General features: G+C 42.3%; 1 protein-coding gene across 1 annotated transcript; it reads left to right on the top strand.

The window, feature by feature from the left end:
• Positions 1 to 560: 560 nt before the first annotated feature.
• Positions 561 to 26,802, top strand: Rad21 (RAD21 cohesin complex component). Its single transcript, XM_051159693.1, has 14 exons — positions 561 to 607; positions 10,121 to 10,296; positions 14,809 to 14,938; positions 15,736 to 15,835; positions 17,820 to 17,926; positions 18,511 to 18,717; positions 19,151 to 19,276; positions 19,616 to 19,738; positions 21,298 to 21,521; positions 22,539 to 22,716; positions 23,043 to 23,191; positions 24,054 to 24,203; positions 25,796 to 25,879; positions 26,577 to 26,802. Exons 2-14 carry the CDS (start codon positions 10,153 to 10,155, stop codon positions 26,766 to 26,768), a joined length of 1,914 nt encoding a protein of 637 aa, XP_051015650.1. The 5' UTR covers positions 561 to 607; positions 10,121 to 10,152; the 3' UTR covers positions 26,769 to 26,802.
• Positions 26,803 to 27,967: the final 1,165 nt, after the last annotated feature.

Consider the following 27,967-nt stretch of genomic DNA (forward strand, 5'->3'; position numbering starts at 1 on the left):
TTACTCTTTAAAATATATATATATTACTCTTTATATATATATATGTATATATATATATAATACTCTTTTTAAAAAATCTCCCAGAGCCTCGCTAGAACGTTTTGTTGCAAATCTAACGCTGTCTATAAACGCAAAATGACAACCCTGAGACCCAAACTAACAACTAAACCCAACTATTTACACCATTGGACAACATTGCGCGTGCGCTATCTGCCAACTCTTGCCTGCCGCTCTGAAAACTCCTGCTGGGAACCTTTGCGCCTGCTCCACGGCCAGTAGGCGGGTGGTCCAAAGACAAGGAAGTGGTCAGCGCGCCTGCGCCGCCCATTCTGAGACTCGGGCGGGCTGCGCAGGCGCACAAGTACCCTTTTTGACCGTAAACATCCTGCCGATTTGAACCAAGGATTTGGGCGGCCGGAAGAGCCGCGCCGTAACGGCAGCCATCTTGTTTGTTTGAGTGAATCGGAAAGGAGGCGGCGGCCGCGGTGGTGGCGGGAGCGGCTCCGGGGCTACACCGCACAAGGGCTCCCCCTTTCCCCGCCCCCTCCCCCGACCCTTTCCCCCCTCCCCGGGCCACCACCCCTCCCAGCTCCCCGCGGAGATACAGGTAAGCGACCCGGCCGATCCCCCTTCTCGGGCTCCGGCTCCCTCCCCCCTGCTCTTTCCCCGCGGTGCTGCTGTGGGGACGCGGCGCGGAGTAGCGGTGTAGGAGGCGGCCGCCCCCCGCGTACTGCCTGCTCCCGGCCAGCGCCCAGTTCCCCCGGAGCGCCCGGACCACTGCGTCCCGGATCCGCCCTCGCCTGGGGTCCTCGCTGCCCCGGGATCGTGCTCCGCGCCTGCTGAGTTACTAATGGTTCCGCTCCACTCGGCGCCCCACAAAAGCCCCTCCGCTGTGCGGAGGTCGGACAGCAGGAACATGATGATGCTGCGGGGTGAGGAGGGAGGTTTGAACTAGCCCGCTCTCCAGTCCTGGCCACCCCCTCGGGGGGGAAAATGGCTGTCTGCAAAGACGCGCGGGTCTCAGGGCGGGAGCCGGCGAAGGGAGGCTCCTGGGCGGTCGCGGTGCAACCGGGTGTGGGGTCCGGGATCCGTGTCGCGTCAGGCATGCGGTGGCCCCAGGGGCCCGGGGACTGCCAGTCTGTACTGTATTTTCGTTTTTATAGTTGGGAATCTCAGAAATTGGGGCAGGCTGTTTTAAAATACGACGGAGTAACGTTGCTTCCCAGGACTTGAGTGTAACTGGTTTCCCCCCGTAACTTTTCTAAACTTTTTTTTTCTTAAACGATTAATGATCGAGTGTTGTGGAGACGCTCTGATGCTAAGTGCCTTTTTCGTGGCAGAGGAAGGCTTTGAGAATGCGCTGCCACACTAGTGTAAGGTGACACTGTCGAGGTGTTCAGCTAGACTAAGCGGCCTTCAAATTTAAGAGGGAAACGCTTTAGAAGATTTCTTCGGGCTCTCTGATTTGTTAGGCTGTCCTCAGCGTTCCAAAACGCGTTGGTGTTTGAAGGGTTTGTGGAAGTGGCTTCTGTACTTCGGCTTCTCTTAAGAAGAGAAAGTTAATATTTGCTCTCGTTAAACTGTATAGGATAAGCATTGTTTTTCCCCCTAAGGGTGCAAAATCCTATTAAAAACCAAATGCCAGCCGGGCGTGGTGGTGCACGCCTTTAATCCCAGCACTTGGGAGGCAGAGGCAGGCGGATCACTGTGAGTTCGAGGCCAGCCTGGTCTACAAAGTGAGTCTAGGACAGCCAAAACTATCACAGAGAAACCTTGTCTCGAACCCCCCCCCCCCCCAAAAAAAAAATCCAAATGCCAGTGAACTGAAAGGCTAGAAGATTTTGGAACCAGACCAAAGCCTATTTCTCAGATTGTAAATACTCTTGTTTAATGTATGAAGCAACTTTCATTGAGAAGGGTTTAGTTATTTTAAGAGTTTGTATAATCGAAATTACAGAGGTGTTTCAAGAAGTGGACTTGGTGCTTTTTGTATTATACACAAGTAAGTCGGGAATTGCAGATTTTGAGAGATACTTTATACTTGAGTAATTGGGGAAACTTTAATTCTTGAGAAATACATTGTGTTTTTCATTTTGTCCTATATGTATGATCATGCTAACTGGGCAAGTTGTTTTTTGAGACTAGTGGTTGAATCTACTTGGCACTACATGTGCTGTTTCCCTTGATTGTCATTGCGCCTGATGAATATACCCACTTTGTAGTTGAGAAAGCTAAACGTTATATTTTGCTGCTATTGTTTGGAGAGCTGGGGGAAATCGGATGATGTAGCCCAGGCTTGCCTTAAAGATCCTCGTGTCTCAAAACTGGGAATTCTGAGATTACAGACACCAAGCACAGGCTGAACCTCATATATAAAATGACTTCTTAAGCCTTATAAATAAGGAGGGAACAAAATTTGAAGCTAAAATTCACTGTCAATATTAGAACCAAAGAGAGTAATATATGCAGGCCAGACATGTTCTCACTGCCTCCCCTTAGTTTTTCTTTGATCTGCCAGGCCACTAACAGCTCCATTTTTATCTGGCTTGGGTATTGATGTTTTCCAAAGTTAGCAAAACCCAGCTATGATCTGTGCCTGTTTGTCTAATAGGAGGATGAGCTATATAAAGAAGAATATAACTCTAATGCAAAGCAGGATTGTGCCCTGACTCCTCGTGTGGTAGTTTCTGTTTCGGGTAGGTATGCCCAGGTGTTTTGTTTTTATTTTATTTTATTTTATTTTTTGGTTTTTCGAGACAGGGTCTCTCTGTGTACCCTTGGCTGTCCTGGACTCTTTTGTAGACCAGGCTGGCCTCGAACTCACAGCGATCCATCCGCCTGCCTCTGCCTCCCGAGTGCTGGGATTAAAGGCGTGCGCCACCACGCCTGGCATGCCCGGGTGTTTTTAAAAGAGCATATTCACATACACAACAAAATAGTACAAAAGTGAGGACCCACTTACCAGAAGTAGCTGTTGTCACCAGTTTGATAAGGACTCCACAGATCCTTTGCGCAAATGCTCCTAAGTACATACAATTGACCATATCCCTAGGCTCCCCACCCATGAACTTAACCAACCACAGACAAAAACTGCTACCATACATCTTTTGTTGCCTTCATATTTTCTACGAAGGTATTGTTTGTTAAACCAGTGAAAGGTTTAGAAGACCCCTTTAGCCAATACTGTTTCCCCCCATTATTCAGATCATGAATAGGTCATTTTGGTTAATAAAATACTGCTTACTAACGGTGCGCACCTCGCTTTCTTAGACATAAGCTGTTGTACAAATAGTGCCCTGAAACAGTAACTTTATATGTTCTGACCTACTGACCTTGAACTCAGTGGAAATGGTCTAGACCGGAGCCTTCAATAGCTCTAAGCTATGCATGTGTTCGTGTAGAATGAGAGGGCCATTGGACCTTGGTGTGTGTAGGAAATTGGCTGTAGGACACACTGCCTCTGGGATTACAGCTCCCTCCCATACCAAGAAAAAAAACCTGGACATGCTTAAATTCCCTGATACACCATATCGGTTAGGGAATATGGACCCTTCAGAGCTGGGTGTGGTAGCACACACCTTTAATCCTAACACTCAGGAAAGCAGCAGGATCTGAATTGAAGGACAGCCAAGGCTTCACAGAGGAATCCTGTCAAAAGACAACGGAACCTTCAGATATGAATAGGGCAATATATAGACCATATCTATTAAGTCACAATGGCCTGCCGTAGTGGTGCAGGCCTTAATCCCAGCACTCGGGAGGCAGAGACAGGCAGGCCACCTGACATCTGTTTGTTCAGGGCCAGCTTGGTCAACAGAGGGAGTCTAGGGCAGTGAGGGCTACACAGAGAACCTTGTCTCAAAAAAAACCATTAAGTCCCAAAGACCCTCTCCAGTAGTATTCTAAGTTTGGCCTGGACCTTTTTCATATTAGTACCAATCTGACATCATTGTTTCGGGATGCCTTACATTCTGTTGTGTAGAGGCCTGTGTTTTCAAGTCACTAATGGTAAGGTAGATTATTTCTGGTGCTTTCATAAATTTGGTAAGTTGTACTGTCAAGGCAACAAAAACTACACTTCCATCAGACAGTTAGGAAAAATACTTATCCTGTGTGCTCTTTATTCTTATGTAAAATCGGGCCGATACAGTCATTAGGAAATTAAGCAAACCATTTGGTACTTCATAGTTCTTATTTTCTCTATGTCATGTGTCATACACAAATCCAAGTACATCTCTTTTCTTTCGTTTTCTTTTTTTAGACAAGGTTTCTCTGTGTAGCCTTGGCTGCCCTGGACTCACTTTGTAGACCAGGCTGGCCTCAAACTCACAGAGATTTGCCTGCCTTTGCCTCCCCCAACTCCCCCACCCCCAGATCAAAGGCGTATGCTACCACGCCCAGCCCAAGTATATCTTTAATATTGATGACTGGAAGTGTAGTTTCTGTCCAGAAATCATGAATGTGTGAAACTTTCATGAGTCTTTGCCAAATTGTTCTTCAAAGAGGGTGCACTAGTTTACTCAATGGCTTTCCTAATAGGTGAGTGAACTACTGCTGCTGCTGCTGCTGCTGCTGCTGCTGCTGCTGCTGCTGGACATTATAACAGGCACATGAGCTTCAATTAGACTTTGTTTCTTTGGAATTAAAAAGCAACTGCTTTATTTTTGCATTAGTGCCTATGTTCTAAATACCATCATCAATTAAGTTGCTTGCTGCTATAGAAAAAATAGAAAAAGGTGGTTCAGAAGTCATTGCATTGACAGCTCTGTTTAGTATCTATTGCAAAGGTCTTTAGTAAAGGATAACAATTTAGAATCTCCAAATCTACAGATTAAACAACCATATTTTAATGTTACAGGTTGGTATTACTGAGGGAAAAGGTGCTTGTGGTTTTGCTGGATTCAGATACAGCCTAATCATTGAGTGACTGCTGTCGCTCTCACTTCCCTTGGGAGAATGTGCTCCTGTTACTAATTGTTTCCCAGATTAACTTTAGTACCCTGCTTTACTTACATCTCCCACCGCATGCCAGCATCTATTTAGGAGTCTGCCTCCGCATAGCTGGAATGCTTTAGGCACAGTCCTCCGGCCAGCAGCCGAAGTATTGCCACAACCTACTGACACCTGTTGAGACATGCTCGTAGGTTTGTTTAACTTCTAACTCTTCAGAATTTCTTACATTTTTTAATGAAGAGATCAGCTGGTATATCCTATTTTCTTAATAAACACATATTTAGTAGCTGTCTTGTGGCCAACAGTTATCGTGGCAAGCTTTTCCTCTTACTTGGAACACAATGTTTTGGGGTTTTCACGTAGGACCGTGACTGCTAAGAACACATAGCCATATTGAATTTCTATAAATTTTCTAGGTTTATTTATAACACTGGATATAGTTGAGGTTTTGCTGTAACAAACTTTACAATGCTTGAAAGCTCTGATTTGCAAATGAAAGGCTGTCCATGATTATGGTAAGCATATTGTTTTATAAAATACTTAGTGGCAGACATGTAACTCTTGAAGTATTATTTAATACACCACAGAGCATTTGATCTATTTTCTGTTCTAGAATTCATTAGTTCTCACTCTGATATTTGGTAGAAGGTTACAGGATTATAATAAAGAGCTGATGAAGCTTAGTTTTTGTTTTCCTTTGAGAAAACTTTGTATTGTAAATTAATGATGCTCAGAATATTAAGTTCAGAGAATAAGAATTAAAATATCCTTTGTTATTAAGTGTTGGAAAAGAGGGCTGAAGCAAGCCTGGCTGCTTCTGTCTTGCTCCCATAGTGCTATCCCATAAATAATATATCATTTTCCCTTTCTCTTTTCATCCCTTCAAACCCTCTCATATACCCCTCAACTTCATGTCTTCTTTTTCTTTGTTCTGTGTGTGTGCGCGTTTGCACCATGTGTGCATTCCTAAATATAAAAATAAAACCTGTTTGCATAATATTACTTGTATGTATGTTTTCAGGGCTGACCATTTGGTGTGGCGCTTCTTTTGGGAAGACTGTTTCTCCTGTTCTCAGACTTCTTTAATTGCCTCTAGTTCTTTGTATAGGGTTGAGGCATCTTGAGCTTTCCCCTTTCATGTTAGCATGTCTATTAGTGTTTTCCTTGTTCAGGCCATGTTTTGGCAGCCATTTTGGTGAGACTTCATGGATGTGGCTTCTGACATTTCTCGAAGACAACAGTCTCATAGCAAACCTCCATTCCTCTAGCTCTTAAGATCTTCACCGCCCCTTTCTGTTTGGTGATCCCTAAGCCTTAGGTGTAGCAGTTGTGTTGTTGATGCATCATTTGGGACTGGATTCCACTATTCTGGTTTTGTTGGGTTCTGACTCATAGTTAATGATATCATAGCAAAGAAGTTTCCTTGATGAGGGGTGAGAACTGCATTTATCTATGGATGTTAGGATAGTTATTTAGACTGCAGCTAGGCATTGTGCAGGTTTAGTAAAATGGTTGTAGGTTCCCCTCCAAGGGCCATGACTTTCTACTAGCTAGGTTTCCAGTAGCAGGCTTGAGTTCCTCTTACCGAGCACATCTTAAGTCCCACTAGGGAGCTTTTGGTTACCACCAAGACATGCATGTTACTCCTGCACCCTTAGAGTTATTGTGACATGCTGCTCTTCACTAGGTACCTCTGCTGGCTGCTTCCCTTCAGATCCTCTGGCCCAGCCCCCAAAGTGGTTGGCAACCTTACTTTCCACCTGAGGAAACCAAGGGCAATGTTTGGGGGAGCCTCTTGGACAGCCCAGACCAACTATTCAAAAAGGAGGGTTTTTCATGGTTCATAGTCTTTGGCTTTTTGAGGAGCCATTGTCAGCGCAGGTGGGAGATTGTTATTTAAAGTATATATGTATTTCTGTACACCAATTTATGTTTGTAAGTAGATAATATCAACCTTAAGACTTTCAGACATCCCCACTGTTATTTAACCCCCTTCTGTATTTACCTCCCTGCCTCTTCCGTAATTAATCCACCTCATTCTCCCATCTCCCCTTCAGATCACTTGTGCCCTGCTGTTTTCCTTTTTTTACTTGACTGGTGTCCGCGGTTATTCCAGGTGACTTACATACTTAACATCTAGGAAACTCGGGAGAGAAAACATTCAGTGTCTATCTTTCAGGGTCTGAGTTGGCTTACTCAGTATGATCTTTGTTAGTTCTATCCATTTACCTGCAAATTTCATCTGTGTTTACCACAAATAATATCTTTTGGTATACATGAAATCTCCTGCCTCTGATACCTTTAAAACAAAGTGTCTTTTCATCAGAAGAAAGAATGGGCATGTTGTGAGTTAAAATAAAAGCAAATCTTCATTTTAAAATTTACTGTTCCCTTTCATGTGGAAATATGATGTTATAGTTACTCTGTTCTTGGTTTTTAACGCTAACATTAAAAATTTCTGCATATTCTCCAGCATTTGATGTTGCTCCTCCCGCCGCCTTTAAACCCTTTGGATAAGGGCACAATTTTCTAAGTGGCTTAGTGACACTAGAAATCATTTTATGTTATTTCTCAGAGGGATGTCCTTGGCTGTGAACTCTCCTTTTTGCTTGTTTACTAATTGAATTTTGCTTTTATTTCTTGATGGTTCCTTGCGTGTTCTAGATTCAAGTTCTAGCGAGATAACGGGGCCTCTCAGTTTGAGTTCTCAGCAGTATTTCATAAAGCAAAAGATTTTATTTTAATGAAAGCCAGTTTACAGAGTTTATTGTGGATAGTGTAATGTGTCTTAAAATATTCATCCCATTGATGCCCTTTTTTCTCTAAAAGGTGCTCTGGTTATGTATTTAAGGCTGTGGGTTTTCTTTTGTTTTGGTTTCTTTTTTTTTTTTTTTAATTTATTCAGATTCGATTTGTTTCCTTTGCAGTGAATTAGGGTTAACCTAAGATGGCCAAGTGGTTGGATGGTGGTGGTGGTGATGGTATTGTTTTGGGTTTTCGAGACAAGGTTTCTCTATGTAACAGCCTTGGCTGTCCTGGACTCACTTTATAGACCAGGCTGGCCTTGAACTCAGAGCGATGCATCTGCCTTTGCCTCCCGAGTGCTGGGATTAAAGGTGTGCGTCACTGAGCCAGACATGGAATGATTTTAAACTAGACATTCAGGTTTCTACTCTTTTTGGGTTTTGTCAGTGTGTTACATGTGCAATGTTCCTTTGAACATAGAGAACACACAGGTTGCACTGTGAGTCCACAGTGGCACTATCCGATAGATATAATCTGATTTTTAAAATAATTTTGTGTAGCTTGTGAGGTTTAAATTTAGCTTTATTGATTTTACATTTTGTTTCTGTTTGGTTTTGGTCTGTTGACCCCATTCTTAGTCTCTCCAGTTTGTTGGAGGGTTTCTCATTCCTCCTTTGACTTTTCTTCTGTATTTTTGTGAAAAGTCAGTTGGAGCTACATACCTGTCTATCTGTGGGTTCTATTTGGTTGCAGTGATCCTTGTGTGCATCTTTCTGCCAGTACCATGGTCTTGACTTACAACTATGTAAGGTTTAAACCAAATGGACTTGTTTTGCTTTGCTCTCCATTTTTGAACTTGTTTTGGCTTTTCCAGCTGCTTTGCTGCTCCCTATTCGTTTAGAATAATCTTGTCTATGGTTGGAGAAAAAAAAAAAATACACTGTTTTGATCATTGTATTAAAATGTCCTTGAACCCATATGTATGCTTACTGTCCTCCCTGGCAACTATAGGTGTGTTGTAGAGAAAAGTGGCTCCCAGCAAGTGTGCTCACAGTGTGTGTATTAGCGTTATCAGCAGTAGCCCAAACTTAATAAAGAAATGACTGATCTCTGGCAGATGAGTGGCTAAGTAAATTGTTCTTTGTTTCCTCTCACAGAGTGTTCCTCAGCAATAAATGCAATATACTATTAATAAATAGCAGGGTGAATAGATCTCAGCAAGAGTGTGCTAAATCAAAAGAAAGCCCACCTTGTGACTTATATTGTGTTGTTTATATAAAATGCCAAAATAAGATACACAGAGTTTTGCTTTGTTGGGTTTGTTGTTGTTGTTGGGTTTGTTTTGTTTTTTCAGATAGCGTTTCTCTGTGTTGGCCTTGGCTGTCCTGGACTCACTTTGGAGACCAGGCTGGCCTCGAACTCAGAACGATCAGCTTGCCTCTGCCTCCCGAGTGCTAGGATTAAAGGCATGTACCACCACGCCTGGCTGTTATGCAGAGTTTTATTTGCCAGGGCTTAAGTATAGGGGCCAGGGGTAAGTGAGACAGTACACATGTAACATGGTGGTGTAGAGATAGAAATCAAACCATGCCACTGTCTTGGTTTAGAGAATATCAATATTGAATCAGAATCGGCTATTTGTGAATCTATAATCCTTTCAAAGTTAAAAGGCCAAAACTATTCATATTTTATTAAAGGTATGTTTTTTATTTCTTAAAAGCAGGCCTCTAGCATTTTAGAGAAAGGACAAAATTTTTTGACCACCCCACTCAAAAAAGAAAAGAAAGAAAAAGGTGGGACTTAACATCTTCTGTGAAGAGGGAAGCTAAATACATAAAGCAAAACTTTTAGATAGTCTTAAAATTAAGGTGTTGCTATGATGTGTTCCTCCTCCTACCCGATGGGACCACCTGCCCTCTCAGTTTTGCTTGAACACTGAAAGGCTTGCCTCAGCAGGCGGTCATTGCTGCCTGTACAGGGTGCCTTTCTTGTTTGGGTGTTTTTGGTTTTGTTTGTGATACTGGGGATTGAGCCTAAAGCCTCATATGTGCTAGGCTTAGACACTTCTCTTTTCCTCTACACACTAGCCAGTGAGCAGGATTATGTGCATTATCAGCAATTAGATTAGAAATAGAATTAATACTTGCTTGGACTTAGAATAAGAAATTTTTGATGATAGTTCTTACAGTAGCAAGTAATAAAAACTAGTTTGACTCCTGTCACTTCCCTTCCTGTCTTAATACTTGGGGATGGACTTGGCCCTCATATTAAAATGATAAGATTATTTTGTGAAATGCTTACTGTATTTTCAGGTTCTTTATATATAGGAAACTAGTGTCTTTGTTTTTTTTTTTTTTTTTAACATATCTTAATAAATATTTCAGTCCTCACATGAAACTTAATAACTTTTTTCTCTCCTCAGGTTTTTTCTTATTTCATAGCAAATAAGAAAAAATGTTCTACGCACATTTTGTCCTCAGTAAAAGAGGGCCGCTGGCCAAAATTTGGCTGGCGGCCCATTGGGACAAGAAGCTGACCAAAGCCCATGTGTTCGAGTGTAACTTAGAGAGCAGCGTGGAGAGTATCATCTCACCCAAGGTAGGCCTGCTGCCGGCGCGTGTGTCCATGTGTCCGTTCACGTGTAAGTGGAACTAGTAAAACAGTTATAGTTGTATATGGGAAGCGAGGGAAACCTATAGGTAGATCCTGTAATTTTCCTCTGGTGTCTTAATCTTTATCATTTAGGAGACTGATGATCATGATGTCTAGAGTGTCGTTGAGAAGTAGCAATACTAGCATGACCCACGTTGGTCTTGGTGTATAAAGAGTGGCTCTTCACTGAGGCGAGTGAGGGAATCTGGGGGATAGTGAAGGCAAGCAGAGACTTGTTCTTTAAAGTTGTGAGGAAGTCTCCTTCTAGGTAGAGGACGTGGGCTTCAAGCTTTTATTTGCTCTGTAACATTCGTCTGGTTTTAAGATTTAATACCTCACAGATCTTACTGGGATTAAAGGTGTTTCTTCACATCCTTCCTAGGATGGTTCCGATTTGTTTTTTGTTTTTTGTTTTTTTTTTGTTTTTGGTTTTTCGAGACAGGGTTTCTCTGTGTAGCCTTGGCCATCCTGGACTCACTTTGTAGACCAGGCTGGCCTCGAACTCACAGCGATCCACCTGCCTCTGCCTCCCGAGTGCTGGGATTAAAGGCGTGCGCCACCACACCCGGCGATGGTTCCGATTTGTAATGTTTAGTAACATAAAGAATTGACAGGTGAGAAACATCAATAGTCCTATCCCCCAGAGAATAATTTCATAGTAGTGCTTGCCTGCTAGGATATGTAGGTGCATATGTTGTATATAATATTAGTTTTATTGTATATATAAATGTAAGTTATATTGCCTTGCAATTGACTACATTCAGAAACAGCTATGTTTATGGTTCACTGAATTGTTGCATAGCACCAAAGTCCCCTATCTATCTATAGAATTTACAGGATTTGTAGTAGGCCTCAGCTGACATGAAGTAATTCATTAGACCATTATAGGATTTTAAGTCTGGAATTGCAAACCCATAAGTCATTGTTTGCTTGAACTGCTTGAACATGACTTTCCTAAGGCTTCTCTGTTGGGATAGTTTACACGGCTTAATTTTTTTAACTCTTAATTCTTCTGGTTCTGTGTTATACAACCATTAAAGAAGTGATAGCAAGATGATACAGTGGCGAAAAGGTAGTTTCTTCAGGCCAGAGCAGTGACACAATGAGGACAGGTGCTTGTTACACACATCTAGTGACCTGATTGCAGGTCCCTAGAACTCTCATGATAGCACAGCGAGGCAGCTGTCTCCAACCCTGTGGCTTGGAGGAGGCAGAAACACAGGGAACACTACCCCCTTCCCCAAATAAAAGGCTCTGTAGGCTACCTAGCCTGGAATCACAGCACAGTGGCAAACAAGGAGAAAGAGCATTTCTTTAAAAAAAAAAAGAAAGAAAGAAAGAAAAAGTGGAGTCGTTTCCCCACCCGCCATAGTAGTTTGGTAGGTTAAGGTGTTTGCTGTCAAGTCTGACCACCTGTGTTGGGTTCCTATGATCCACATAGTGGAAGGAGATAGAACAAGTTGTCCTCAGGCAAACACACAGACACACCACTAAATAAATGTAATTCATGGAGGAAATGTGGCAAGCAAGTTCTGACCCGTGGCATTGTCCTTTAATCCTATGGACATTATACACACATTCTTAGACTAACACTTGGTAAATTCTTAAAGGGTGGTCTTCTTAATAAATAGTTCTAGAACAAATGGTATCAGCATGTATGAAACTGAATTTAGAAACACACCTTATTTCTTCCAAAAATAAATTAACTCAAGGTCCTAGACCTAAAATGTGAAGTAGAAAACTAGAAAGTAACCTATTAAGACTCAAAAAGGAGCCGGGCATGGTGGCTCACGCCTTTGTTTAATACCAGCATTTGGGAGGAAGACGCAGGTGGATCCTTGTTGGTTCAAGGCCAGCCTGGTCTACAAAGTGAGTCCCGGACAGCCAAGGCTGCACAGAGAAACCCTATCTTGAAAAACAAGCAAACAAACAAAAAAAATCAAAAAGAGAAAAACCCCATTTTTATAAAACAGACCAAAAACTTTAGTCAGATGTTAATCAAAAGAAATAAGCAGAAAGCAAGCAAATACAAATTAAAACAGTCCAATGTAATCACATGTTTATTGGAATAACCAAAATCCACAACCTTTAGAATACTAAGTGGTGGGTGAGATTGTAGAGCAAACGGGAGCACCTTTATTGTTGGTGGAAATGTGAATAGTTTGGTCACCTTGCATTGCAAGCCAGAAGCTGTTTTTCTTAGTATTTACTTGGAAGTGGTTGAAAACTTGAACATCTATATTTAAAAGCAAAAATAGATGTTCATATTAACATTACTCAAGAGTTGCCAGAAAATACAAAGCCTTTAAGGGATCCCCAGTAGATGAGTTGATGAAGGAGCACATCAGCAGCGCTGCTCGCAAAGGCTTCCTGCTGCAGGGTTCTGACTCTGGACACTCTTTGAAAGGCAAGCTATGAAGATGGTAAAAAAGGCTGAGGAAAGAAGGAAGTGTGACGGGGCAGAGCACAGGCTTGATGCTAGTGCAGTAGAACTGTGGCGCCTTAACTGTAATGTGCACTAGTTTGCGCAGCTGGTCCAATTCAGTGGGAATGTAAATATATATGTGTGCTTATTGGCTAAAGTAGGAACTAGGGAGATCACATTCGCTTCCTTAACAGCCATAAATATCAAAGGATTTTGGCTTTAAAGGATGCTTCTTGTTGTGTAGAATACTGTGTACACTACAGAAAGTCTGAGGCTGATAGATGAGAGTGTGTTAACAGACATAGACAGTTTGGCATTAAAAGATTTTGGATATTTTGTGGGGGACAGTACAAACGACTTAGCCTTGTAATGTGTGAAGCTGTTTTGAGATGGGGACCTGACCTGAAACTGATGAGCATTTCTTGTGAGGAAGTGGTTCACTGGTTGAGCCTGTATCAAACTTGTGGTACTCTGGTAACTGCTGGCTTCTGTGAACTTTCCAGACTCCTCCCATTGGAAGAGCTAGACCAGGAGCCAGTCCTTTGTTAGCACATACAGCCTGTGATCTGCTTACTTTATGATCTTTGTATCCATCTGCTTGACAGCTTTTCTTACCTCAGTTTACCCACTCTAAACCAAACCAGTGCAAACAGTACATTTTAGAAATTGCTAATTGTAGATAAGGAAGAGGTGGTGTCTGCCTTAGGTAGCAGTACCATCTGTAATTTGAAAAAGCATAAACTACATACAAGTAGGTTTTTTTTTTTTGCACTAATTAGGTATAGGATATTAATTGGAAATTACTTCTTGTGCCCTAGATTCGAGATTTGTTATAATTTGCTATATCTAAAAATTTATAGTAGCACATTTGTTATTTTTCCTTTAAATCACGTAAGATAACCATAAATACACAGACTAGCTTACAAATAGGGTCCTAGAAAAATGCAGTGTAGTCATATAACTAAAGCATAATTTTAAGCACATGTTTCTGACAAGCGTGTTTTTATCATACAACTTGGGAAGCTTAAGTTTTGGTTATGATTTGAAGAAACTTATCTGGGGAACTCTTGAGCTTTTATATTTTTTTAAGTTTTTGTTTTGTTTTTTTGTTTGTTTGTTTGTTTGTTTAGTTTTGTAGCCAGGAGAATTTTGAATAATTCTGCTTAGGTCATTAATACTGCCTATGCAGCTCATAGACAGTGGCTTAACAAAAGGAAAAGTGTTAAGGGGACATTCTAAAACCTATCTGATTGGCTGGCAGGCAGCTCAGAGGCATCCCAAAGCCTGAGTGTTGTCCTCAGTGCCTCTTGTCCTTTTCCTCCACCACACACTCTGTCTTCACACAGCAGGAAAGGGAGAAGGACAAAGGCATTCTGTTATTCTGAAAGTCTTTCTCAGAAATTCCTGGCCGACTTCACCCTTACTTCTCAGTTGACTGAAGTGTGTAAGCATGCTTGGCCAATAGCAGGTTTTAACAGACAGGGATGAAATGATTGGTTTTTTGTTTTTTGTTTGTTTGTTTGGTTGGTTGGTTGGTTTTTTTTCAAGACAGGGTTTCTCTGTGTAGCCTTGGCCATCCTGGACTCACTTTGTAGACCAGGCTGGCCTCGAACTCACAGCAATCCGCCTGCCTCTGCCTCCCAAGTGCTGGGATTAAAGGCGTTCGCCACCATGCCTGGCTGAAATAATTGGTTTTTTAGGCCAGGAGTGTTTGCTTCTAAAACAGAACCACAGTTGACATTCTTTTTGGTGTGCTGATGGTAAAGCCACGGGAAGACTTGCTTTGTGCTTCACAGCTGCGTTATGTCTGAAGGAATTCATTAATTATTGCTGGACAGCCAGTGCTAGGCGAGTTCCTCGAGAAATTGGTAGAGCAGTAAATGGTAAAGTGCAAATGTTTATTAACCAACTTTGAATCATGCAGAAAATAAGAAAAAGTGAAAAGTCCCCACTAGCACAGGATGGATATGCACTTTAAAGTACATTTACCTCTGTGTCTAAAGCCAAGGAATTTCATCTTAATGTCCACTCAGGTGAAGATGGCGCTGCGGACATCAGGACACCTCCTCCTAGGAGTAGTCCGCATCTATCACAGGAAAGCCAAATACCTCCTCGCAGACTGCAACGAAGCATTTATTAAAATAAAGATGGCTTTCCGGCCAGGTATTGCACTTTTCTTTCTTTTTTAACCTGTGAGGTTTCCCGTACCTTGGGTGGCAAGTGTTAAACCCGTGTGTGTGTGTGTGTGTGTGTGTGTGTGTGTGTGTGTGTGTGTGTGTGTGTGTGTGTAAAAGGAGCCCTACAAAGGAAAGGTCAAGTATTCTTAGAGTAGGTGTTTAGCCTCAGCGACTTACACACAACAGTTGAAAGCTAATTGATATGTGATGAATTTTAAAAGGTGGCTCAGAAAAATGCAACTGTTTGCTTTGTTTTGTTTTTGCGTAGGGTAAGATTTGGCTCTAGAATTGGGTTCTACCAACCAAAGTAAATAGTGCTTGGAGTATTCATTCACCTGAATTCACATTCTGCGGCTTTAGCGCTGATGAAGTGCTATTCTGTTTAGAATTATCTGGAGATAGGCTGGGATAGCCAAGCTGACAAGGTGCTTGTAAGCAAGCAAGCAAGCTCAGGCTCCAGTGCCTGTGGAAAAGGCCGGGAATGGTAGCATCTGTATCTTCCTAACCTTGTCCTAGGGAGGAGGAGATAGGGTCACCCCTAGGGCTTTCTGACACGCCCTTTAAAGACTTAGCTTAAGGCTTACTCAGTGCCTGGCTGTTGTTGGAGCACTAGCGCTGTGTTTTGTGCTACCATGGCAGCAGAAGAGATGGTTCAGCCCCAGGACTTCGCACGCCCTGCCTACCAGCTTGTCTGGGCATAACCTTGGGAGCTGTCCTCAGCTGACCTCTGACCCACCTGTAACCTGCCCTGCTGGGCCTTCAGGCTTCATTTCTCTTTTCCAGGTGTTGTTGACCTACCTGAGGAAAATCGGGAAGCTGCTTACAATGCCATTACTTTACCTGAAGAGTTTCATGATTTTGACCAGCCACTGCCAGACTTAGAGTATGTCTGCATCTCTCCGCCTCTCTCTTCGCTTCCTGATCCCTCAGCTTTTAGATTGTTAACATATTACTGACTGAGTTGTATTCGTTTCCTTAGAGTGTTTGATACTCGTTTACTAGGCACCTAAAGTGTGCGTTGATTTAGGGATGTGTTAGTTATAAGATGTACAATTTAGGAAATGTTCCTCTCTGAGAAAACGCTGTGGGTATCAACTTCTAACGCAGATGCGATTTGAGAATTCTGGTAAGCCCACGTATCCTGAAGATTTGTCTGGGTTGCTTTCAGTGAGCTTCAAACTTGTTTCAAAATGATTTTTTTTTCCAGGGATTATATGTTACATATATAAGCTGTACTGAAAATTGCAATTTTAAATACATGTATATGATGATTTACATTGTCTAGTGAAGAGTGCAAAAGTATTGTTTAAAACACATTTAAGCTGGGCATGGTGGCACACGCCTTTTACCCCAGCAGAGGCAGGTGGATCACTGTGAGTTTGAGGCCAGCCTGGTCTAAAATGCAAATCCAGAACGCAAGGCTACACAGAGAAACCATGTCTCGAAAAACCTAAAAAGGAAAAATAATAATAATAAAACGTACATTTAAAAGGAGGAAGTTGCATAGAGACAGCTGTTTTGGCAGAGTACTGTTGTATATTCCTCCTTTCTGGCTCTTATGATGTGATGGCAAAAGCAACTATAGTTTTTGGGTAGCACAGTTGACTACTGGCTATTTACCACTCTAGTTGATACTGATAACCTGGGATAGCTGGGTCTATAAATGATATGGACTAAAACCTCTGAGGGGCGAGAGTCTCCTGGCCAAGCGTGGTGGTGCACACCTTTAATCCCAGCATTGGGGAGGCAGAGGCAGACGGAGCTCTAAGTTCAAGGCCAATCTGGTTTACAAAAGTGAGTTCTAAGGCTGTTAAACAGAGAAACCCTGTCTCAAAAAATAAGCAACAACAAAACAAATTTATTTTAAAAAAGAGGAGGAAGAGTAGCCTGAGTAAGGTATTCAGTCCCAAGGACAGGCTGTATATGACAACAACCATGTTTCTCCATAGCAGCATATGAATAAGAGCCCTGAAGTAAACTCACTTCTAGCTGCTACACCTGGAAGGAGCACGAACACACATTCCAGGAACAGTTGTATGTTTTGAAGAAACTAAGGTCACAAGACCCTTGTTTACGTAGAGCTTTCCATAAGGCCTCAGAAATCTTGCAGGCCGTCCTGTGTTCCAAACACCAGTCCTCTACATGAAATTCTCCATTTATTTTACAACAAATGTTCTTGCTTTTTGAAAAGATCTATAACCTACTTTTTTTTTTTTAACCAATTTTCCTGTTGTGTTAATTATGGCTGGATGCCAGTTTCCCCACCCCTCAAATTAGCATTTTTAAAACACCCATAATGCTATGTTTGTTTTGGTTTGGTTTTTCAAGTCTCAATAATTAGCTCAAGCTATCCTGGAATTCACTATGTAGGCCATTATGGCCTCAGACTCAAAGGGATTCACCTACCTCTGCTTCCTGAGTACTGGGATTAAAGGCAGGTGCCACCGCCGTCACTGCCACTCACAAGAAATGTCAGTGCTTCTTAATATATCCAGTCTACATTTAAATGTCCCCAATTGACTCCTCTAGGTTTAAGGTTTTTCTTTTTGGTTTAGGACTACATGAAGTCCAGAGCCTACATTTGATTGATCTATCCAATAAATATTAGTCTTAGGATTCTAGCTCTGCATCTCTCTCTCTCTTCCTTTACCATTTGTTGATCATGTGTTTCTGTATTTGCCAATAGTGTTCTCCTCAGTTTTTAACATTATGTACTTTTAAATTATACAACAGATAGCTATTTGTTAGTAGATACACAAGTTTCAGAAACTAATTTAGAAAAAAAGTCTCAAACTTGATAGGGGTATGTAGAAAAAATTGGGGTACTTTGTGAAACTTGATAACATGTCTTTGAACTTCTTTTAAAGTGACATCGACGTCGCCCAACAGTTCAGCCTGAACCAGAGCAGAGTGGAAGAGATAACCATGCGAGAGGAAGTAGGGAACATCAGTATCCTTCAGGAAAATGATTTTGGTAAGTGTGAATTGCTAGTTGCTCCTCATCTTTTCGTTATGTCATTACATTACCAAGAATTACAGAGGATGCTAGGCTTAACATCATTTCCTTGTGGGTGGAAAAACTTCATGTGTCTAATTTCTGTCCAACAACTTGCCTTGCTACTGCATGTCAGGCATCTTTTCATGTACCAAAGTTGAGGTTCTTGCTCCCCGTGTAGTGAGAGAACCCTGCATTTGAAGTTGTGTGTGAAGTCCAAGTGCTACCTACAGTGATGTTCACTTTTGAGCTAACCGTTTTGGAACTGTTAGTTGCAGTACTGTAGACATTCAGAAACGTGAGTGGTCAGATTCGTAGTAAGTCACATTCTTTATGGAAAACAGCACTTTATGTCAAAGTTGAAGCCTATGAATGTTAATTGTGCGTGCTCTGTTTACCTTATACAATTCTGATAGCTGATTGACAGTTTGAGTTTTATGTTAGATGTTCCCCAGAGGTACAAAGTTTATACCAGATATTTTAAATTTTCCACTAAATTATGAGCTTTTGCAACAGTGGCATTTCTGACTTTGCACAGCTGATGGCATACGTAATGTGTTTAGGTGACTTTGGAATGGACGACCGTGAAATAATGAGGGAAGGCAGCGCCTTCGAGGACGACGACATGCTAGTGAGCACCAGCGCCTCCAACCTCCTCCTGGAGCCCGAGCAGAGCACCAGCAGCCTGAACGAGAAGATGAACCACTTAGAGTACGAAGACCAGTACAAAGACGACAATTTCGGGGAAGGCAATGACGGTGGCATACTAGGTGGGTTGCTGCGCTTCAGCTTCCGTTTCAGAAAGGCCACCAGCTCCTGAGTCCTAAACAGCTGTCTAGATGCTAATGTGTGAGTGGGGACCAGTTCTCCTCATTCTTTCTGGAAAAGTAGCCAAAATGGTGAGCTTTGTATGCTGCATGCTTTATCAGAGTTCTGAGTTTACTAGTTGTTCAAGCTGCTGGTTTATGTTTGACACCTAATATGTAGATGTTTTTATGGAAATGTGAACTGAAAATAAGCGGTGAGCAGAAATTCTTCAAATACTAAGTGTTTTTGCTTTTATAAACTACCTTAAGAAAAACGGATACAAATTGAATGCAGGTTTAGATTTAATCCCATTAAACCTAGTGTTGTTTTCCCCTGGATTAGTTGCTGTGATGTTAGCATTTCTTTTTCAGATTTTAACTTAATTTTCTATTCCAGATGACAAACTTATAAGTAATAATGATGGTGGCATCTTTGACGATCCCCCTGCCTTGTCTGAGGCAGGGGTCATGTTGCCAGAGCAGCCCACACCTGATGACATGGATGAAGACGACAATGTGTCAAGTGAGCACTTTTGTTTCCCAATTCTTGGGGTCATGGCGTAGCAACCAGAAAGACATGTCACAAAGCAGACACACAGTTTTACCTGTTGGTAAAGGAGCGCTCTTGACTGGCTTGGTTAGGCCTGATGGTCAGTTCTCATGTCTTCAGTGTTGCGTACTCTGTGCCAGTCCCCTCTTTCATATATTGGGGTTGACCTCTGCCAGGGCTGCCTGGCAAATATTGAAGTGGTTTTCTTCAGGGCTGTGGGGTTCTGTTACACATCCTAAAGGGCTTTCCTTTTCCATTTGTAGGGTATGCATGTTTTACCTAAGTCTGTTACTGACCATGTTGCTTTTACAGTGGGTGGTCCTGATAGTCCTGACTCTGTGGATCCGGTTGAACCAATGCCAACTATGACTGACCAGACAACACTTGTTCCAAATGAGGAAGAAGCTTTTGCATTGGAGCCCATTGATATAACTGGTGAGTACATAGATTTCATGGTGTATAGAACATAAGGTCCTAGGTGTTGTCGTCTTTCTGCTGTTGAAGACAAGCTTCTTGCTCTTAGGTCTATCACAGTCTTCACTCTGTCCATTATAATTTGATCTCTGGTGGAAGAGCTGCACAGAGAGCTGCATGGTGTAAAATTACAGGACAAGTCTTTTCTTATTGTCTACCTTAGTCTTTGACTAAAGATGCTTGTAAGCAGCCCGAGGACCTGAGTTGATTCGATCCCATGTGGTGGAAAGTGAGAACCACTATCCCCAAGTTGTCCTCTGGCCTGCACATGTCCTACACACAGTCATTCAGAGTCAGTCAGTCTGTCTCTCCCTCTCTCCCTCTTTCTCTCTCTCTCTCTCTCTCTCTCTCTCTCTCTCTCTCTCTCTCTCTCTCTCACACACACACACACACACACAGACACACACAGACACACAACCCAAAATGTATTTTTTAAATGTATTTTTAGAGTATGATGGCAGGGTTTCTTTGGAGAATAATCCCATCAGTAAGAATGATATTTTACTTTGGGAGAAGGGAGGGAACTACAGCTGGAAGACCGTTTTGGAACAAGGCCCCCAGTATAGCATTTTTTAATGGTACTTAACCTTGTGAATGGTTTGATATGAAACCTGGCCTGTAATATGTGACAAGGTTGAGCTTGAATTAATCCCAGAAGTTTCTGTGAAGATACAGGTCAGACACTCTTTCCAGAGCGGTATGAACTAGCGACAAATGAGTGAGATATGTCGTGATGCTGTTTCCAGGCCCCGTGATTGGTCCTGGGCTTCTTCCCTTCATCCAGCTGCTCTGTACAGCTGCTGTGTATGAATTGTAGCTTGGGCAGTACAAGCCACAGTGTTGGGACTAGTTCTTGACCACTCAGGCTACTCTAGACTGAGCCTCTGACAGCTCCTGTAAGTAGTTGGCCTGTTCCAAGCAAAATAACAGTTTTCATTTTGTTAGTTTAGAAGTCAGTTTCTCAGTCGTGCTTGACACACGCCTTTAATCCTTGCCCCTGGGAGGCAGAAGCAGGTAGATCTCTGAGTTTGTGTATCCAGTTCCTGCCAGCCCAGGCTATAAAGTGATCCTGACTCCAAAGCAAAAAAGAATCCCGCCCAAATGGTCGGCCCGAAAACATGCATACCTACAGGTAACATCATACGGACTGAGCAGGTTATACCTATGTGTATTACATGCACACATACATACAAGCGGTAACAATGAAAAGCTATGAATGTAAATGAAGGGAGGAGCACATGGTGGGGGGTAAGTCAAAACTCAGCACTTCGTATCTGACACATGTGCTATATACCAATATGGTTTAAAAAAAAAACTCTGATGACCTTACACATTCAGCAGATTTCTATTGAACAACTCTGTTGTAAATATTGTTTGAAAACTGTCAGTTAAGACATGCTGTCTTCATGAGGGCTTGCTCCTAGGATCTGTGTCTAGAAAGCAGATAACAACCAGGCCAAGAGGAGGAGAGTGTCCAGGCTGGCCTTGTGCGGGAGTGACCGTCTGTTCTTCTATTCTAGTCAAAGAAACGAAAGCCAAGAGGAAGAGGAAGCTGATTGTTGACAGTGTCAAAGAATTGGATAGTAAGACAATTAGAGCCCAACTTAGCGATTATTCTGATATTGTTACAACTTTGGACCTGGCCCCACCCACCAAGAAGCTGATGATGTGGAAGGAGACGGGAGGAGTGGAAAAGCTTTTCTCCTTACCTGCGCAGCCTTTATGGAACAACAGACTACTGAAGGTAGTGCCACTGGCAGTCTTTACTTTGCATTGCAGTTTGTCTCAGGAACATTGAATTCTGAACCTTTGTTTAAATCACCGGTGATCAGATACTCTTCAGTTGTTCTGTGCTTTTTTTCTGTCTTACGTCAGAGTGTGCGAAGTGCAGCCTTGCCCAAGCGTTAATGGGATGCACTTTTCCAGGTGTAGAGTGCTGTTATTAACAATAGTATATTCTCCTGGGTTTCCTATGCGAAGCTCTGTTGTCCTGGTGTTCACTGTGCTTCAGGTAGAATTCTGGCTTCATGGAAATGTCCCCCCACCTCAACCACAAATGAGTTTTCTGCTCATTTGAGTTCCATACTACTGCAGGCCAGGCAGGTGCCCTTCATTCTCAGAATAATCAGATGTTACATGCTTATTAATAAGTAAGAATATGTTGTACCGTGACATGTAAAATCTCACATAGTAGCTAAGCTATCTGAAGATAGGACGGTATTGTGACAGTTGGCATGTTCCACTTATTAATGGAAATAACTGCAGGCAAACAAATTTGAAACCTTGACCCTTAATAGATACAGTTGTTTGCAAACAAATTTGTTTTCTTTTTCTGTTTTTCTTTTCTTTCTTTCTTTTTTTCTTCTTCTCCTCCCCCCCCCCCTTTTTTTTTTTTTTTGTTTTGTTTTTAGAGACAGGGTTTCTCTGTGTTAGCCTTGGCTGTCTTGGACTCACTTTGTAGACCAGGCTGGCCTCGAACTCACAGCAATCCACCAGCCTCTGCCTCCCAAGTGCTGGGATTAAAGGCGTGCGACACCACGCCCGGCTGTTTTCAAATTTCTAAAATGGTTACAATTATAATTTGAACACTTGTTTTTCAAATGAAACAAGAGAATATGAAATAAAAATGCTAAAATGTGCATATGCTGGTTGCTGATTACAAACTATATTAAAACATTGCTTAATGAGAATAGAGAATACACATACTCATGAGTGGTCAGTTAATATGACTCTATAGTTGATGCTTTGCTTGTTTTGACAGCTCTTTACACGCTGCCTTACTCCACTTGTACCAGAAGACCTTAGGAAAAGAAGGAAAGGAGGAGAGGCAGATAATTTGGATGAGTTCCTCAAAGAGTTTGAGAATCCAGAGGTCCCCAGAGAGGAGCAGCAGCAGCAGCAGCAGCAACCGCAGCAACAGCAGCAGCGTGAAGTCATCGGTCAGTTCTGCTGGGAGGGTTCCCAGATGAAGCTTGGAATGCCTTAAAGTTCACCTCTGTGCTGTCAGAGCAGCAGTGGTGTAGGATGAAGGGGTATGCTCAGTTTGAGGGTATGGAGATCTTGAATCTCCTCGCCTTCTGAGACCGGAGCTCATCTTCAGTGCCTGCACAGGGCTGGGAGCCAACCTCTTTTGAATAACCGGTGTGCTAGTGCCCTGGCCTTCTACAATGGGGAAAGTATATCTGTGCCTTAATATACTAATCTTAAAAGCAAGTTGTCCTGAAATATTGTTGTAAAGAAAGCTCTTTTCTTCTGACGATTGCAGATGAGCCCATTATAGAAGAGCCAAGCCGCCTCCAGGACTCCGTGATGGAGGCCAGCAGGACAAACATAGAGGAGCCAGCCATGCCCCCACCGCCCCCTCAGGGAGTTAAGCGAAAAGCCGGACAGCTTGACCCTGAGCCTGTGATACCGGTAGGTAAAGAAATCATCGGGAGACGGCCATGCAGTTAGTTGTAAGAGGCATTTAAGGGGTTCTGATTCAGCGGCATCTCAGTTTACGCAGAGATGGTGAGAAATGGATCCAGAGGGCAGCACTTGAAGTTAGGAACCATCTTTCTGTCTTATGTGGGAAAGAATGTTAATGAGCTCAGTGGAGCCTGCTTCAGGGTGGTCCAAAATGTGTAACCTTAGTCTGTGTGACATCAGTGGCTCCGAACATGTACTGGTTTATTTTAAAAATCCTGCATCTCCTCAGTACTGGGCAGGCTTTTAGTTGATTGATACTTACTTAAAGAACTGGAAACCGGTGAAGGAATAGCTGACTCCTTCATGCTTCGGCTATTATGAGGTTTTGCTAGAATAGAAAGACTAGGAATGAGGCCATAGCATCTGCTTTAGAGCTCCCAGGGTTAAGTCTGTGGGATACATTAATTTGAGGGGAAAGCAGGCATTTGGTAGCAGTGGGCTCCTTCCTATTTCAGTCTTCATCAAAGACTACTGACTGCTTATTGCCAACCTTGAGAACTTTCTCTGTGCCCTGTGCTAGAAAGGACTTGTCAGCGAGAGCCCTTGAGTGCAGAAGCCAGGGCAGTTTATAGACCAGTGACTACACCACAACTCTACTGGTACTTTCATAAAGACTTGCAATGTTCTCGAATATTTACCTTAAGCTTAAAAAGAAACAGCACATACAGACATGGGAAGCAGTGTCCTTTTCCATGTTGCCTGCTGCGGTTGCCCAATAGCTTTAAAGTGTCGTTGACCTGATCCTACGTTTTAAAGAAATGACCATTAAACCATATCTTGAGTTGCCTTCTTCTTGTTGTTGTTTAAGCCTCAGCAGGTAGAGCAGATGGAGATCCCGCCAGTAGAACTTCCCCCAGAAGAGCCGCCAAATATCTGTCAGCTGATCCCAGAGTTAGAGCTTCTGCCAGAAAAAGAGAAGGAAAAAGAGAAGGAGAAGGAGGAGGAAGAGGAGGAGGAGGTAAGACAGAAACTGTAAAGGCCTGGAATGAGTACGTTTCTACGCCTGATTGAGTGGTCGTGAATCACCACATGCTGTGCTGTGCTGTGCTGGAATTCTTGAGTTTCCCTCAGGAAAGGTAGGCGTTTGCCCTTACACACAGCTGCTAGGCTCTGCGTTGCCTATAGCTGCATTTTGTCATCTTTTGATCAGTAGTCGATTTCTTGCTGCTGTTGAAGCCGCCTCCAATCTAACCTGCCTGTGGCCTGGAAGTCAAAGAGCCAGACACACTCCATGTGTGAGTGTTGATTTTGTTTTAGGTTGTGATTGTTGTTGTTGTTCGAGACAGGGTGTCTCTGTGTAGGCTTGGCTAGCCTGGACTCACTTTATAGACCAGGCTGGCCTATAACTCACAGCGATCCACCTGCCTCTGCCTCCTGAGTGCTGGGATTAAAGGCATGCGCCACCACACCCAGCTCTGAGTTTGTTTCCATTAGACCAGAGAAAGCCCTGTCTCCTCTGACTAGAAGTTTGCAAAGCTGTGCCTAGGCTAGTGGTGTTTTAGACATGGCTCCCTTTCCCCTGGAATACGCTAAGGTCCTTACTGAAGTTTTCATCTTACTTATTTCTGGATCAGTGAGGTAGTGGAACTTAACTAACTTCATTTAATGTTCTGCCATTTGTGTATCTATTTAAACCTTTGCCTTTAAAATGTTTTCCTGATAAATAAATGAAGTTGTTAAAATTCCTTCTCAAGACTGTTGTGTACACATTGAGTATAGTTTTACTAACAGCCACTCATGTTTTTCTAGTTCATCTTTATGTCAGTGACAGAAGTAGTTATTTTCCTTTAGTGTAATGTACACTATTTTAAAACTACAGTTTAATTTCCCAATCTCTATTAGATGATGCCTTAATCTCAGATTTTATAATGAATGAGTATTAAAGCACAGTTCCTGTTCAGGTCAAGTTGCTGATTGCTAGCTTCTTAGAATGTGGTGTCTAATGCCAGTGTATCTGGGGAGCGTGGCGCATACCAGTTTAGGGTTCAGAAGCTAGGGTAAAATAATGCATACATTAATAACTAACGGTATGTGTCTTTTAATGTGTAAATGAGTTACTTAGCTACCATGCAGGGTTTTGGTACTGGTCAGTGATGACAATCTAAAAAATTGCACTACAAAGTTAATATCCATCATTAATTAACCTTTCCCAGTGTCTAGATTGGCATTACCCAGTGGTGCCCATTATGCTGTGGGTTACCTAACTGACCTATTTTGCTTTGTTTTATTTACAGTTTGATGTAATTGAAAGAAACATTATATTTAATGTGGCTTGAGTCCTGGCACAAGGTTCTTAACTGGGGGGCCTGTAACAGTCCATGTCCTGTGCTGTGTTGACCACATCCATCCATCCATCCATCCATGTAGGCCAAAGCAGACATGTTCTAGTCAAATGCTTGCTTACAAGGACCTTCCTTTGTGATCAGGAAGACAAATTTCAAAGTTCATAGCAAATGGCAAATGGTTTTGAAGCAGCAAGATTGCAGTTTTTTGGAGATGAAACAGTCATTTCATCAGGGCAGTGTTTTCAATTTGTGGTCATTTATTCAGGATGAAGACGCGTCAGGGGGCGATCAGGATCAAGAAGAAAGGAGATGGAACAAAAGGACTCAGCAGATGCTGCATGGCCTTCAGGTATGCTCACATAGTCTACAGCGAGTCCAGGCCCCAAAAAGCAAGGCCTGTTAGAGCCTTGAAGCATCTCTTTGTGGACATTTTCCCCGGGCTGCATTATTTCAGAGTATCTTGGCTACACACATGAATTGTGAAGCTACAGTGTAGATCTAGAAAGCATGTGAGTGAGGGACCTGTAGCCATGGTTATCCTGAAAAGCAGACCTGTAATGTTGTGATAGAGAGACCTCCTTTGTATTTGTATGTTCTCTGTCATTAGTAAAGTGTCAGTAACCCTTGGCCTCAGTGTTCCAGACACAGATGGGGCCTGAGCATGCAGGAGATTCCTGGCAAGTCCTTCAAGAGTTCCTATCGTAGAATGAAGAAATGGCTGATAATTAGGATTTGAGGTTGGAAGGGAGGCTTTGTGGTTTTGGTTTTAACTTTAAAATCTACTGATTATTTTTCCTATCTCATATCTATATAATAGCAACTTTGCTTAGTTCTTGGACTTTATTTTGCCTTTAGATGTGTCAACATGGTGTAACCCTTTACCTTATTGAATAGCGTAGGAACCACTTGCATAGCTACACGAATGTCCAGTCCATGCTCCAGCCAAATACAGCTCACTGTTACCAGAATTGCATCATTGAGCCACTGCTTCATCTTGTCAGTTACTTGAATTCATCTGCGTTGTGTTGTGTTGTTTTGTTTTTCAGCGAGCTCTTGCTAAAACTGGAGCAGAGTCTATCAGTTTGCTTGAGCTATGTCGAAACACAAACAGAAAACAGGCTGCAGCAAAGTTCTACAGCTTTTTGGTTCTTAAAAAGCAACAAGCCATCGAGCTCACGCAGGAAGAGCCGTACAGTGACATCATTGCAACACCTGGACCAAGGTTCCATATTATCTGAGAAGCGAGACGCGCTGGAGCTAGTGTTCATTCACTAGTACCTACAAACTGCCCCGTGTGTAGGGCACCAAAACCCTTTTTTAAAGTTTTTAGATTTTTGTTTGTACAAAATCTTTGCCTTTTCTTTCTTCATTTTCCCCCAGTGTTTCTAATTTGTCCACCATATTTTAAGGGAAACTGCGTGTTTGGGTTGGGATTGTATTCCTGGAGAAGACAGTAACCCAAGAACCCAGAAGACTTTTAACAGTTCAGAACAGATGTGTGCAATATTGGCGCATGTACTATGGAGTAACAGTCAAAAATCCCCATTTTCATGTTAGTTTTCCATTACTATGTTGAGAAGGAAAACCTGCATAGGAAAACGCATGACACTTTAAGCTGTGGTTTGAGTCCCTTGACAGGAAGAGGAAATGTCTTCCCCTCGGTGGCACCAGCAGCCTGGTTAACCACTGTACCCAGGGATAGTGTGTAAAGCCTCATTGTTACCTTTTTGATCATGTTTTAAAGTAATTCCATAATGAGCAAGAATTTGTGAATTTGTGTTGTGATTAATGCTCCTCACTATTGTGTTCTGAAATCATTCCGTGAGTCTTAGGAACGCTGGCGCTAGCGCAGCTCAGAATGATCAGAGACTTCTCCAGACTTCTCCAGTGGCCTGACTGATGCCAGGGGCTGCAGGTCACTTTCTTAAAGATGTTCAGATGTTTGCTCGAGGAATGAGATCATGAAAATAGAGATTCCCCTGCCTGCCTGCTGAAGGGCAAACTGATGAGAAACTACACCAGGTTGACTTTCCTTTAAGCAAACAGTGCTGTAAAAACTAATGGCTTCTCTGATATTTATTATAAATGTTAGTACTGATCTCTTTCCAATGCTGCACACTCCTGTATTTGAAAATATTTTAAAAGCTTTGCAACTGTAATCTTGTATCAGTTTCCTATAATTTAAATGGAGAAAGACATCGAGATAAAGGCTTTATTATTAACAGACCAGATAGCACCAGAAATTATGTGACTATATGAATATCAAAGCAGGTCTTCACTTTGTAGGGCAAAATTATGTTGAAAGTTCTAGCATAAGTGTTGGCACTTTTATGGGGGGGGGGGGATCAATTTTAAAACTAAGAATTCCATGTATACCCAGTAATTTAAAATTATGTGAAATATTTTAAATTTGTGAACTCGTAATTACTATTTTAAT

The sequence above is a fragment of the Acomys russatus genome, chromosome 17, assembly GCF_903995435.1.
Source record: "Acomys russatus chromosome 17, mAcoRus1.1, whole genome shotgun sequence".
Classification (NCBI taxonomy): domain Eukaryota; kingdom Metazoa; phylum Chordata; class Mammalia; order Rodentia; family Muridae; genus Acomys; species Acomys russatus.

What these genes read in the sequence shown, in the direction of transcription:
- Rad21 (XM_051159693.1), top strand. Translation starts at nt 10,153, where the DNA reads ATGTTCTACGCACATTTTGTCCTCAGTAAAAGAGGGCCGCTGGCCAAA. An exon ending in AGGAGGAAGAGGAGGAGGAG is followed by an intron (nt 24,204 to 25,795) that starts GTAAGACAGAAA and finishes TCATTTATTCAG; the next exon opens with GATGAAGACGCGTCAGGGGG. An exon ending in AGATGCTGCATGGCCTTCAG is followed by an intron (nt 25,880 to 26,576) that starts GTATGCTCACAT and finishes TTTGTTTTTCAG; the next exon opens with CGAGCTCTTGCTAAAACTGG.